At 34.6% G+C, this 15,013-nt stretch overlaps 1 protein-coding gene across 1 annotated transcript; it reads right to left on the bottom strand.

Moving 5' to 3' along the window:
- Window positions 1-6,276: 6,276 nt before the first annotated feature.
- Window positions 6,277-9,203, bottom strand: LOC114388421 (zinc finger CCCH domain-containing protein 48-like). Its single transcript, XM_028348907.1, has 7 exons — window positions 8,159-9,203; window positions 7,665-7,850; window positions 7,463-7,564; window positions 7,216-7,365; window positions 6,912-7,091; window positions 6,686-6,783; window positions 6,277-6,581 (listed from the first exon to the last, which is right to left on the bottom strand). The coding sequence occupies exons 1-7, from the start codon at window positions 8,561-8,563 to the stop codon at window positions 6,437-6,439; spliced, it is 1,266 nt and encodes a 421-aa protein (XP_028204708.1). The 5' UTR covers window positions 8,564-9,203; the 3' UTR covers window positions 6,277-6,436.
- Between the last annotated feature and the right edge of the window lie 5,810 nt (window positions 9,204-15,013).

Here is a 15,013-nt window from a genome sequence, read left to right as displayed (position 1 = left end):
TTTTGAATTTGAATTTCAAGAGTTCCATTGCTGATAATCGATTACAAACATCTGGTAATCGATTACAGGTTCAAAATTCAAATTCAAAACCTTTTTTAACAACTATTTTCCAAAATTGTCCTCTGGTAATCGATTACCAGAGCCTTGAATGTCTTGGAAACACTTTGTTTTGAGGCAAGACTTGATCTTGAATTAAACTTGAAGCAAGGCTTTGTTTGTTAAAGCAACCTTGTATTAATCTTGAAGGAATGTTTAACCTTTAAAGCAACCTTGTTTGATTCTTTTTTGACATCATTAAAATCATGTATTCATACATTCACATTCTCCCCTTTTTTTATGATGACAATCATCATCAAGTGATTTCTTTTCAGCATCATCAAAACATGCATGATTCACATTCTCCCCTTTTTTGAAGATGACACTCATTATCAAGAAAATTCTTTTTGACATCATCAAAACCTGCATGATTTACATTCTTCCCCTTTTTGATGATGAAAACCATCTGTAGGTTAGGAGCAACAACAAAAAAAGATCTATCTGTATAGTTTACTCCCCCTTGATTTTGCAATGATTGCTTATATGAGACAGTTGAAGTTTTCATATATAAAAAGTTGTCTCATAAAGAATAAATAATTTTCCTTACTATCTTATCTTTTATCTATCTCTCTCCTTTTGTCAACATAAAAAACAAAATCATGAGCAGAGAGGAGAAAATCATTCAACAATTTATAATGAATTAAAAGAGTAGAGAATGTCGTACTATACAAGTATCATTTCATGGCCTAAAAGAAAAAATATTACCACTTGTAGCAATGTATGAGAGTCAATTGATACCAAAAGGCATTAAAAAAAACTATTTTGCACCCACAAAAATACATATCGAATATAAAAAATTCAAAATATATAATAAGAAAAAAAAATCATCAAAAGTAATCAATAATCAACATAACCTTCAAACACAATCATCAAAATCAATCATCAAAGACAATCAACATAACTCTTAAACACAATCATCATAGCCAAGAAAAAACTCAATAAAAAAACAATCATCAAAGACAATCAACATAACTCTCAAATACAATCATCATAACTATCAAACATAATTATCAAAGACAATCAAAACTCAAGCAGAAAACAAGCATCAAAACTCAGTCAAAAAATTAACAATCATAAGCAAAAATAATAAAAAAAGTAGACAAACATTAAAATCCTCTTCTTAGATAAATGGTCTTTATCACATAATTGATGAATACTTAATAAACTATTCTTAAGATCATCAATATTTAAGGCATCTTCTTTGGAGATAGAGGAATTCATACCTATTTTTCCAATTCCAACAATTTTACCTTTATTTGTTGTCTCCATAGATCACATGTTCACTATTTTTGGTAGAAATATGAATAAACTCTTATGCTTTTGCCGCCTTGTGTTTGGAGCAATCGCTATCAATGTATTAACTTTACTCTTCTCCACTTTCATAATCTTTCACCATGAGACCCAAATTTATGATTTTATTTTTTGAATCACTTGAAGAATTTATGCCATTATCTTCCCAAGTGATGTATGCTTTCTCTACTTTCTTTTCTTTGAAATTCCTCTTGTCGGATTTTTCCATTCTTCTTTTAAAGACAGGACAATTGAAACTCATGTGCCCATGTTGATCTCATTCATAGCATTTTGGGGCTAAGGAGGAATCTTCTCCTTCTTTCATCATCATCCCATTCTTATCTAAATTTTTCTATAGTTGCATTTCCCACTACCATTGTAGGAATGAAGGGACCAATTTCAATGACTTCCCATATATTTAAATCTATGGCTTCAATAAAGATTTGCATTCGAGTTTTCCAATAGTGATAACCCTTTCCATTGAAAACAAGAGGCCTATTAATAGAATTTCCCTCAGGAAATGGAAAGTTAAATGAGGCCATATTTATTCTATAAGTTTTAAAATTTTAGACAAGAATCCTACTCTGATACCACTTGTTGAACAAGTGGTTTCAATAACTTAAGATGGGAGGTGAATTAAGTCTCACTAACAAACTTTTAACCCCCTTCTAAATGATAGGCTCAAAATGCAGAAGAAGAAGAAGAAACAATCAATTTAATAATGTTTTTTAAACATGAAAGGAAAAATTGATTGCAATAACATAAATGAGATAAGGGAAGAGAGAAATGCAAACTCGATTTATACTGGTTCGGCCACTTCCCATGCCTACGTCCAGTCCTAAAGCAACCCACTTTAGATATTCCACTATCTTTGTAAAAATCCTTTTTACAACTTCTGAACACCCAAGGAATCCCTTTCCCTTGTGTTCCGGAAGCTCACAATTCAAGAAACAACCAGTCTCTTGATTATAATTGACTTTCTGAGAAGAACAGAAAGATTGCTCTCCTTTAGAGTGGATAATACAATTTGAAGTTCCTGGATGAACTCTCAATAGACTTGCAAATGTTTGCCCAAGAGTTGTTGAGAGAGCATTTCACAATGAAGTTCTCTTGGAATATCTCTCTCTCACTTTTTGATGTCAGACACATATATATAGGCCCTTTGTGCCTTTTCAAAATGGTTTGAAGAGATGTGTCTTTTCAAAACCTTTTTTTGAAAATTTTCAATGGTAATCGATTACACAGTTATATTTTGAAGGGTTATGACTTTTGAATTTGAATTTCAAGAATTTTGTTGCCGGTAATCGATTACAAACATATGATAATCGATTACAGGTTCAAAATTTAAATTCAAAACCCTTTCTAACAGCTATTTTCCAAAATTGTCTTTTGGTAATCGATTACACTGCCTAATAATCGATTACCAGAGTCTTAGATGTCTTGAAAACACTTTATTTTGAGGCAAGGCTTGATCTTGAGTTAATCTTGAAGCAAGACTTTGTTTGTTGGAGAAACCTTGTATTAATATTGAAGCAATGCTTAACCATTGAAGCAACCTTGTTTGATTCTTTTTTGGCATCATCAAAATCATGTATTCATATATTCACATTCTCCCCCTTTTTGATGATGACAATCATTATCAAGTGATTTCTTTTCAGCATCATCAAAACATCCATGATTTACAAAATTCCCATCATTGATGTCAGCGAGAAAAAAATATTCTTACCGAAAAAACATCGGGCAACGTCAGTGAAAAAAAACTTATGTCGATGTCGGTCGTAAAAACATTTGTCACCTGTAGTTGCGAGTGTTGAACGAGAATGAGTTGCGAGCAATAACGTCGTGAGTTCAAGTGGGCATCTCCGAAAAAAGAATTTCAAATTCTATAGTTTTTTAGAGGATTTGAAATCTCACTGTTTTTGGTCAATCAAAATGATTTATAAAAGTATCAAAAATTAAATCTCATTTCAAATATTTTATCCAAACAAGTTATTTTATCATGAATCCTTTTAAATTCCTTGAAAAAATGGATTTCCTTGCTGAATTGCTCCATCCTAACACTACAAAATTTATAATTCATGCTATTTTCTTTCCATGAAAGTTGCTTATAATTTCATTTCAAATATATTTATTTTTTAAATTCTATAATTATAGTGCTCCAAACGGGAGTCTAAATTTAAAACGGGATCGAAAGAGTGCACCAAGTACACTTAAAAATATCACAAAAGGTTAAAATATTTAAATGCTTAAGTTATTATATATTATCATTTACTAATATTTTTAAAAAATAAAAACAAATTTATTATTTGAAAAAGCCACACACATATAATTTAGTCAATATGAACGTCACGGGCTATATTTTGTTTTTATATATATTAGTAATATAGTAATATATTGATGCCACGTACACAAAAATTTGAGTGTTGAAATTACTCAAATAAGTGAAAATAGAATAGAATGGTAAATGAAACTAAAAAAATGAAAATAGCGACGGTCGAAATTTGAAGTGGACCATGAAAAAAAAAACTCTGATAACTCATGATAGGTTCCTTCAATAAGTTTTTTCTTTTAAGAGAAAAAAATTATAAGCTTAAATTAATTCATTGACAATCATATCAAATTGTCAAGTAGTATTCCATAAATAAAAGTTATTATTCCCACAAGAACTTGATAATACTCTTAACAAATATTAGAAAATTTTTACTAATTAAACTAAAAAATGAACAATGATGATTTGAACACGATATTCAATAATAAAGATAAATTAAAACAAAGGTACAAGTTATAATATTTTTGGGATTTTTTTACAAGCACTCAATAAAATGATATGAAATTCAAATGACAAAAATTATCGGAATTATATTTCACCAAATCAAACTCTCCTTACACTAAGATAACATACTCAACTTGTTATTCAATGTTAATATAAGACATAGTTCAAAAATGATATTTTAATCCTTAATTCCTTAGGTGATAATATCTAAGTTCTTCCATTAAAAGTCAATCTCTTGCATATTTAACAAAGAAATTGTTTTAAGTTCCATGACCAAAAGATAATCATTATCCTTCATCATATTCCAAGCTCTAAGGTTTAATGGATATTTTACCACAGTTCAAGTTCAAGATAAAAGAAAGCATTTTTCAATTGCAATCTTATCTAAAAATTAAGATACGGGTCACCAACCAATCGATAGCAAGCATAAAACACAAAAGTAAAAGGCTAACATTGAAGAACAATGAAATATATAACAATATTTAAATAAAAACATAAAAGTATAAGGGTCAATACATAGATGAACATTTGAAATTGGACAAAAGACTAAAATTGTGAATCTTTTAAAAGTTACTGATGAAATATCTCAATTAAGAAATAAAAGACTAAAATAACCAACATTTTAAAAGGAGATGAAATGTCTAATTTAATATGGGAAATAAAATCCCATATTTAAGAAAATGGAATGACCAAAAAATGCATTTTAGCCTTGATTCAAAGGAGGGTGTGTTAAGTAGAATAAAACATCCATGTAATATTTTTTCAAACAATAAGAAGAGATTTATCCGAGAGTTAAAAAAAAACAAAAATATTTGTATAATTTGACCAAATCTTCATAATGTTATTATAATTTTGTTCATATTTTACTTATGTAGTATACATTATATACATTATAGTTTTAATTTTTATAAATTATTTTATTTTCGTTGTTGTCACTATTTATTGTTTTACGATTCTGGTCCTTGTCACTAATGTGATAATCATCTATTAGAAAATACTAATACCACGTACCCATGATGTTTCTATAAAAATATATATGAGAACTAAAATGAAGTTCACTCGAATATGACTGTGTAAAGTTTGTACGTTACAAAAATTTCAAGCACCAGCAGCTTTCAACGTGTATAGTATACTCAGGACGACATACGTTTTTAGCTATGCAATATCTTTCTTCCATTGCTTTCATATTCTCGGAATAATAAGAAGAAAAATCAAGCTTTCCAAAGCTTTCTATAACCCAACAAACAAAATTGAGAACTTGAAGCTTCCGAAACTATGAAGACATGCTTATTTGTATTGCAATATTTTTCTTGGTTTAATTTTTATATTCACGGGATAATAACAAGAAACATATAGAAGGTTTAAAATAATTTTCTGAACGTAAACTGAGCAAGGCAGCTCTACACGGCTGTTTCTCTACTTGCTCGCTCGTCTAAGCTTCTGAGGAGTGAAACAATATTTTGACATAGTAATATGAATATGACATGGTTACTTTCCAAAGAAAGTGGGCCACAAGGGACAATGGTTCAAAGAATATCACAAGATCCTGCTATGTTAATACAAATTCATTTCAATCATTAACACCCGGACAGAATTACTAGAAACAGTCTACATTGTAACTGAAAAAAGAAAAAACCACTGTTGCGGAGTCAACAAAATATGGAGTCTCAATTTCCCCTTCCTGTTTTCTTTCCACAACTATAGGCCTCTAATGCTTACAATGGCAGGGGTGACAGGAGATCCTCTAGGGTTCATCAGGTAGGTGGAAGTTAATTCATCTGGTTCTTCTCTTGAACAAAAGATGAAGATGTTTTCTAGACAGATGAAGATTATGATGAAGGCTCAGGTGTAGATGATGACACCCACGCCCCCACACTCCTCCAAAATATATGTATTGAATTACAATAACAGTAATGCCAAAATAATTGAATTACAATAACGATTTTTAACAAGTAAGAAAAACTATATTTTGGGTCGAACTTATATTTGGATTCCAAATATGTATTCTTTGATAATGATAGAAAGAATTTGAAAACAGACTTCATTACAAACCATGTTACTTACAATTGTAATATATTTATCAAAGCAGGAGAAGATTACATCTGCTGGGAAGAATATAAAAGAATGAAATTCGTATTTCTATAAAATTGTCAATTTCTATACAATTGTTTTTACAGTGAATTTACTGCTCAGACAAATAAATTCATCCTTATCACCATCTGCTTCAAGAGGAAATAGATGGGATAATACAACTCCAATGTTGAAAGGAAACACATGTCAAGAGGATGCCACCTTGGGTACCTCCAACCATTTCCATACCATCAGCAAACCACTCTCATCTCCAGTGAAGAAGAGGCCACCAGGACCTAACTCAATCAATGCCACATCTTTCTTGGCAAATAAACGTCCCCTCTCTGAAAATCTGTTGAAAAAACATCATCAGAGGATGCAACAAAAAAATAAGAAATATTACCATGACGGAGGTACAGTAACAAAAAGAAACGTGAATAATTTAGATTTACTTACGAAGGCAATTCATACATGTGAACTGAATTGTCTCTGCACGAGGAAAATAATATTGGCTTTCCCTCTGCATCAGGCATCCCAAAGACTGAAACAACACCCTGTAATATAAAAAAATCATCAATTTAGGAGATTGACCAACTCGTCAGCATTATAAGAAATATCAGCTTTTACACATGAAAATAAAACCAAATGATATTTCAACACATAAGATTAAGTCAACGCTTACATTTTCTTCGGTGTGTGTATATATCACTTCCAAAGATCCTGCTTCAATGCAAGCCCAGACTTTAATTGTGCGGTCAGATGAACTTGACAACAGATATTGATCCCAACAGATAAGGGATGTGACTGCATCAGTATGATCATTTAGTGTCATTGTACACTGTAATGTATCCATGTCCCACACCTGAAGAAGACAAAATAACAACATCCGGTTGTTATAGGACAGTTCAAAGAAAATTACATATCCTTTTCTCAGAAAAAATTCTCATGTTAATAAAGAAAAATAGAATCCTCAACAACAGACATACCTTTATGCTTTGGTCCATGGACCCGGAGTACAGCATCTTGCATCCAACCGCCAGACAAACCACTGCTTTAGTGTGGCCAGTGAGAGACGCAACCAGTTCAAAAGGAGAATTGGCTTTAGAGCTTCCTCTCCAAGCAAAAATGACACCATCCTGAAATTTTAAATAAAACAAATTTTAACTCACCCCAGAAAAAAAGAATTCGGTTAGGGGAATATCATTGGACAATATTAATAACATGGTTAGTTACCTCTGCACCAGCAAAGAGTGTATTGTTGCCAACAGTCATGGCACGGACTCGGCCTTTGGGTCCATCAAGAGTAAACTCTGACATGGTCTGGATATTCCAAGCCTTCACAACAACCACAGCCACATAATCAGTTTGCATGTACTACTCCTATGATTAGACATTATCATACATCAAAACCAAACAATGACAGATAAGAGCTTACCTTGACAGCATTTTGCAGACCAACAAAAATCCATGACCCCTCACTGATCAAAGAGGTAACCTCAGCACCAAGATTGATGACTTTAGCACATTGACCAGTATGGCAGTCCCATATCCTAACTGTCCCATCAGTGCTGCCAGAATAAAGTTTGTCGGATCCAACAGGAAGTGCGATGCCAGTGATGACCTGTTTTCAAAAGCTTTAATTTAACTACTACAAAAAATATTAACATGATGCGGAGGCTCACAAATTCTAGCATTTCCTAGGAAACTAGGGAAGAGAATGCTTTTTCAAAAAACACTTATTCCGCTATTCTAGCATATAGTTACATTATAAAACTCTATGACTGTAATCAATAATTGTTAAAACATTAGTCAATTATTAAGTCAGATATCAATTTTGATTTAATCATTATGCTAAAAATGAACTATGAAAGAACTTTAAATATAATTTTGGTGTGTTAAATACTAAATGGAGGTTCAAGAGTCAAGTACCTTCTTATGTTCTTGAAGTTTCGTTACTGTGGAAAACCCATCACCACGAAACCATGAATGCAGATACAGGCATTGTTCACCATGTACACAATTGTTGTTGATCCAGTATTTACATATCCTTGGTGATGATTTCTTGAAAGCCTTAGCAACCCTTGTTGCATCTCCTCTATCTCCATTATCTCTATGCAATGCTTTCTTTGAACCATATTTCGGGGTATTCTCAGAGGAGGAATGGGGCTTTTTTCCGTAGCTATATGCAGTATTGCCATAACCACAAGCAGCAGGTGGAGATGGTGTCTCTATGTGCAAAAATCTGCATGGATTTCTGTTACATTTTCCAGCTCTCCAATAAGAGCATGTTGTTCTACCAATGCGCTCAGTTCTTCGTGCAAACTTTGTATCCATGATATTCTAAAAAACACACATGGCATTGTAATGACATCCCAGATCAGGTACTGTTTCCTATCAATAAAATTCTCCATGGCTCATGCTTTCAGTCATTAACTCAATGATTAAATCCCAGCCATAGACTTAATTCTTCATCCAAAACCCAAAACCTTTTGGCTCCCAAATTTTCCATTCCCAAAATAACAATCGTAAAGCAAGTGATGAACGGCAACAAAACTATGTTGATCGAGGAAGATCAACAACATCAATATCAAAACCCATTGAAGACTTGGATCAAAGACCAATAATTTAACCCTGATCAGCAACGTCAATAGAGACTCTCCCAAAACCCCAAATTATGGTATCGCCGATCCTTATGAAAACCCTTATAATAAATAAATTGAAAGGAACCCTAAACGCGAAACCCTATATTTGCATCGTGGAAGCGCAGAAAACTTCACTGAGATAAATGAAGTCGGATAGAACATAGATTCTCGCAGATCATCCATCACAAACCCTAAAAGAAGTATTAGATTTTCGCGTTCGGAGAAACAAACCTGAGTGGTAGAAACGTAGCAAAAGCTTCAGAATTCAACTCTCTTGATTTGTTGGAACGATTGTTGAGAGAAAGAACAGAGAGCAAAATAAGGCTTCTATTTTCTTAATCAAACGTTGGTGTAAGTTGCCAATGTTGTGTGCTTATTTATAGTTTCTCTGTTAGCTTGTAAAGCACGCAACAATAAGATGAGATATATGATTTTTTTTATTTTTTTTTATAAAAAGACATTTGCAGTCATATAAGGATAAATTAAGGCTTAAAAAAAGATAGTTATTTTCTTTCAAAAAAAATAATTATTTCTGAAATTTAATATTTTGAAGATAGTTTGAATTTACTTATGAAAATATTTGTTGAGTTTCAATTTATAAAATTATTTCTAGTGTGTGAAGTTACCTTTTGTTTGGATTAAAAATTTTAAAATTCTAGGGAATTTGGAATTTCTAGAATTTAACTTGTTTTGATTTTAATTTCTTTTATTTTTTAAATGCTTTGTTTAGATAAATCAATTCATACTTCTTCAATTTTAAATTCTTTGTTTTGATAACACAATTTAATTTTCTCGATATGCAAAATTTCAATTTTATATTTTAAATAGATGAAATTTTAATATTAAACTTTATAGAAAACAAACACAATCTAATTTTGAAATGTTAATTAAAAAATGTTTTTCAATTTTTAATAATTTAAAAATACAAAATCTTTATAATTTTAACTATGGTTGTTTTGTCTGACCACAATCGGTGATGTTTTAAAATTGACATCAACCAAGACTATTTTTTGACTAATATCAAATGAGATTTTTTTGTCAAAGTATGCCGCAAATATTTGTCTGTTAGACAAGTGACCTCAGATATCTTAAGAAGTGAGATTGAATTAAGATATTAGAAACTATTTCCCTAATTAAAATTTTAACTCTCCATTTTAAAATTTTCAATGTACCCTTATTATGAATTACTTAACAAGACAATTTAAAATAAACTTCTTTAATACAAAAGACAAAAAACAATAAATAAAAGAAGTTTAAGGGAAGAGAAAGTGCAAACTCAGTTAGTTTATACTGGTTCGGCCACGCCTTGTGTCAACGTCTAGTCTCCAAGCAACCTGCTTGAGATTTCAACTATCTTGTAAAATTCCTTTTACAATGTCTGAACCACACAAGGACAACTCTTCCTTTGTGTTCAGATAACCTTACTACAAGAGACCCTCGATCTCTTAATCAATTCTTGTGAATAAGAAAAGGAAGAAGAAGAATTATCTTTTTAAGAGAAAGATGATATAATGAAGATCACTCAATGATTCCTTATTGAATTTGCAAGTGTTTTGGCCAAGAAATGTTTTAGAGGATAAGACAATTTTGTTTTTGAGAGGATGAGACTCTTTGTGTAGAAAAACTCTAAGGAAATTCGTGTCCCAAGTCACCTATTTATAGGCCTTTGAAAGCTATTAAAAAAACTCTTGAACAGATGTGACTCTTGAGAGTTATTTTCGAAAATTCCTCCTGGTAATCGATTACAAGCATTGTGTAATCGATTACAGGCTTTAAAATTTGAATTCAAATTTTTAATAGCTGTTATAAACAGTTTCAACTGCTGGTAATTGATTAAAAGAATTGTGTAATCGATTACATGCTTTCCAAAATATTTAAAAACATTTCAGAAAGCGTTTTGGCCACTGATAATCGATTACATCCTCTGGTAATCGATTACCAGAGAGTAAATACCATATTTTAAAATTTCAAACAAGCATCCTTTGGCCAAATCTTTGCATCATCAATTAGTGAAAGCTTTCTAAGACTCTTATGGACTAACTTCAACATTTATATTGGATTTCTTGGAGTCTTGTCTTGGATCAACCATAAGAAGCGCGTTTCTTTGGCATCATCAAAACTTCATGATATATTTGCTTATACAATCTCCTCCTTTTTTATGATGACAATATCCTGAAATCAAGATAAACTACATACAATTGATAATGCATTCACACAACCCTTACTCCCCCTAACTTTTGGAATTTATGCCTAAGTTTATAAATCTTACCCTTGTTCTCTCCCCCTTTGGCAACATCAAAAATCCAAAAATGGTTAATGAAAAAAACTAAGTAAATATCTAAACAAAGCACAAGTCATTCATAAACTAAATCAATCCAGAGAATAATCCACACAAGTCTTAATTAACCAATTCAAAGTCTAGAAATAACCAAACACAAAGTCTAGAAATATCCAACACAATGGTAAAAGTCCAAGAGAACCATAACTAAAGCAACAAAAAGCCAAAATACACAACTGAAATAAATAACTACTTAAGATAGTAGAGATAACTAAGGGTTGGCTGGTGGATCGAAGCAACGCCTAATGAAGCTCATATTGTCCTCAAGTCGAGTAATCCTCGTATCCATCCCATCGAAGTGAGCATCCATGGCATCCAGGGGAGTATCCATAGCATCAAATCGGTCACCCACAAAAGCTCAAAGATTGTGGAATTCAGAGAGAACATCGTTCAGAAGTGAAGAGGAATCAACCCTTTGCGGTGGAGGAGAAAGAGTACGTTCGTCATGGATTGGCTGAGGTAAGTCTTGTTTCCGAACCCACTGACCATCATCATCCTTACGGTAACCAAACAAGATAACCGCACCAACACCAATAGCAAAAGATCTTTTTACTTGAACAAATGGTTCATCTTCCAAAGGAATTTTGAAATGATGAAGAAAAAGGGTGACGAGGTGAGGATAAGGGAGAGGTGCATTGGCCCGTAATGCCTTATGCATCCGGTACCGAATCAAGTGAGCCCAGTCGATCTAACGACTGGTAAGAAAAGCCCACATAAAAATCAAATTCTCCTCGAAGGCTTGAGCAAGGTTAGAAGAACGGAAAAGTAAAATACGAACAATAATATAGTGCATGATGCGGCAATCAAAGGTTAATGACCCAACAAGTAATTTGTCGGTCATATCAGCCTGGTCATTGCAGACCATACACCGAGCATCATGACTAGAATAATCAAACTTCCAGTCATCAACAATGGTGCCCTCAAAAGGAACACCTTCACTGGGTAATTTTGTCAATGAAAAGAACAAAGATTGATCAATAAACCAGCTGACACTTCGGTAGGGGGAGATCGGAGTGGTGGTCGCTAGTAAGAAGGTTGCTAAGTAGCAACATCATCCATATTTTGATGCACACGATCCACACTCGTCTCCTTGCAGCGGCTGGGTGAAATCTTGCCCTGGTATGCATAGTAGTTGTGCGAGAGTCTCCCCCTCTGGTTGTGCTTGCACAGTTGGTCACCCTCCAATATCAGGGGGTGGCCCAGGAACTGATAAAAGTAAACAACTAGCCCCTCACCCGGGAGCGCAACCCTCGATTAAGCATTAAGGGCAGAGGACCTTGAGTTCTCTGAAGGCGCAGATGTGGAGCCCTCTAAAAGCGAGGACGTGCAGTCCTCTAAAGGCGAGGACGTGTAGTCCTCTGAAGGTGAGGGTGTGTAGTCCTCTGAAGGTGAGGACGTGTAGCCCCCTGAAGGCGAGGGCGTGTAGCCCCCTGAAGGCGAGGGCGTGTAGCCCTATGAAGGCGAGGACGTGTAGTCCTCTTAAGTCGGGGGCGTGTAGCCCTTTGAGGGTGAAGAGGTGTAGTCCTCTGAAGTCGAGGGTGTGTAGTCCTCTGAAGGTGAAGACGTGTAGCCCCCTAAAGGCGAGGGCGTGTAGCCCTATGAAGGCGAGGACATGTAGTCCTCTGAAGGTGAGGACGTGTAGCCCCCTGAAGGCGAGGGCGTGTAGCCCTATGAAGGCGAGGACGTGTAGTCCTCTGAAGGGGAGGACGTGTAGTCCTCTGAAGGTGAGGATGTGTAGTCCTCTGAAGGCGAGGACATGTAGTCCTCTGAAGGTGAGGACGTGTAGTCCTTTGAAGGTGAGGACATGTAGTCCTCTAAAGGCAAGGGACCTGTAGTCCTTTGAAGGCGAGGACCTGTAGCCCTCTGAAGGGGAGGACGTGTACTCCTCTGAAGGTGAGGACGTGTAGTCCTCTGAAGGCAAGGGCGTGTAGCCCTTTGAAGGCGAGGGCATGCAGCCCTCTGAAGGCAATGACGTGTAGCCCTCTGAAGGGGAGGATGTGCAGCCCTCTAAAGGCGAGGACGTGTAGTCCTCTAAAGGCGAGGATGAAAAATCCTCTAAAGACGAGGACGTGCAATCCTATGAAGGCGAGGACATGCAGTCCTCTGAAGGCGAGGGCGTGTAGCCCTCTAAAGGTGAGGGCATGCAGCCCAGAAACTGATAAAACCTGCGGTCACAAAATGGGGGGAAAACCTGCTTGTTCTAGGCTTGCAAAAAATGGGGGTCTCCCGTATCCGCGGTTAGATGATTTATTTGGTTGAGGCCAGATGGGGGAGTCGGGTCCACCCCAGAAACAGCGCTAATAGCGGGAACTGCAATCGCATTGACCTCCATTATCTTCTTCATGCTCATCATGGCCTCCATCATTGTGGCCATCTCTTCTTTCATGGCCTCCATGTCAGCCTTCATCCCTCTTGCACCTCGTCTACTTCAGCCATTACTCCAGCTCTAGCATGCGTTCAGTAAGGGTATCATAAAGTGCGTTCTTCCCTTATGATAACAATGATTAAAGTTTGGTTTTCTTGGAAAGAATGCAATGAGCAATGCAACCAATGAAAAGCACGGATGTATGCGAATGATGCATTGTTTGAGCTTTATTGTGACTTTCTTTGTTTTGCAGACGAAAATGCAAGGATCATGCATGAGCGAACATGAAAATAGAAGGTGTACAAAAAACATGTTAGATGCAGATGCACGGTGAATAAATGACTTATGCAAAATGCAATGCATGAAATGATAAGAGACAAATGCAGGAACGATACGTCCATTACGATGCCATGAAGAGATACTTATGTAGAAGCAAGCTTTATGATGATGAACCAAACAATTTTTATGATGCCAAAAGCCCAAATGATTGATTCAAGACTTCAAGATCAAGCATCAAGAATCCAATCCAAGATTCAAGAGAAGAAATCAAGAAGCAACAAGTCAAGACTTCATATAGGATAAGTATTAAAATATGTTTTTTCAAAAATCAAATAGCACAGTTTTGTTTTATAAAAGAATTTTCTCAAATTTTCTAAAATACCAGAGTGATTACACTCTGGTAATCGATTACCAGTTGGCAGTAATCGATTACCAGTGACCAGTTTGGTTTTCAAAATATTTTCAAATGTTTTACAACGTTCCAAAATGATTTTCAAATAGTGTAATCGATTACACTATATTAGTAATCGATTCCAAGTGAATCTGAACGTTGAAATTCAAATCCAATTGTGAAGAGTCACAATTTTTCATAAAATACATTTTGTAATCGATTACACCTTTGTGGTAATCGATTACCAGTGAATAGTTTTGAAGAAAAAGTTAAGAGTTATAACCCTTAACATGGTTTTCTCTAAAGTCACAACTCTTCCAATGGTTTCTTTGACCAGACATGAAGAATCTATAAAAGCATGACTTTAGCACACATTTAACATATGTATGATATTCTTCCAAACAATTATTTTTCACAATCTATCTCTAACCATTGCCCATTTCTTTTTCTTTGCCAAAAAGCTTTCTAAACTTCGTTTTGTCTGCTAGTGGAAATTTTGTCGAAAACAAGAGTGTGCTACTTTTCACCGCCTAAGAATTCTTTGTCTTAACACATTGGAGCGTACATCCTTTGTGGTACAAGTAGAGCGTACATTTACTTGGGTTGTGATACTGAGAACAAGAGAGGGTACATCTCTTGTGGATCAGTTCAAGTGGAGTGTACATCCACTTTGTTGTTCAAAGAGAACAAGGGAGGGTACATCCCTTGTGGATCTTTGCTTGTAAAGGATTTTACAAGGTTATTGGAAATCTCAAGAACCGATGGTTGC

Source organism: Glycine soja, chromosome 15 (genome assembly GCF_004193775.1).
Source record: "Glycine soja cultivar W05 chromosome 15, ASM419377v2, whole genome shotgun sequence".
NCBI lineage: Eukaryota > Viridiplantae > Streptophyta > Magnoliopsida > Fabales > Fabaceae > Glycine > Glycine soja.
The sequence above is the reverse complement of the archived record's forward strand: the minus strand, read 5'-3'. Positions and strand labels throughout refer to the sequence as shown.

What these genes read in the sequence shown, in the direction of transcription:
- LOC114388421 (XM_028348907.1), bottom strand. Translation starts at nt 8,563, where the DNA reads ATGGATACAAAGTTTGCACGAAGAACTGAGCGCATTGGTAGAACAACA. An exon ending in AACTTCAAGAACATAAGAAG is followed by an intron (nt 7,851 to 8,158) that starts GTACTTGACTCT and finishes TTTTGAAAACAG; the next exon opens with GTCATCACTGGCATCGCACT. An exon ending in CACTCTTTGCTGGTGCAGAG is followed by an intron (nt 7,366 to 7,462) that starts GTAACTAACCAT and finishes TTAAAATTTCAG; the next exon opens with GATGGTGTCATTTTTGCTTG.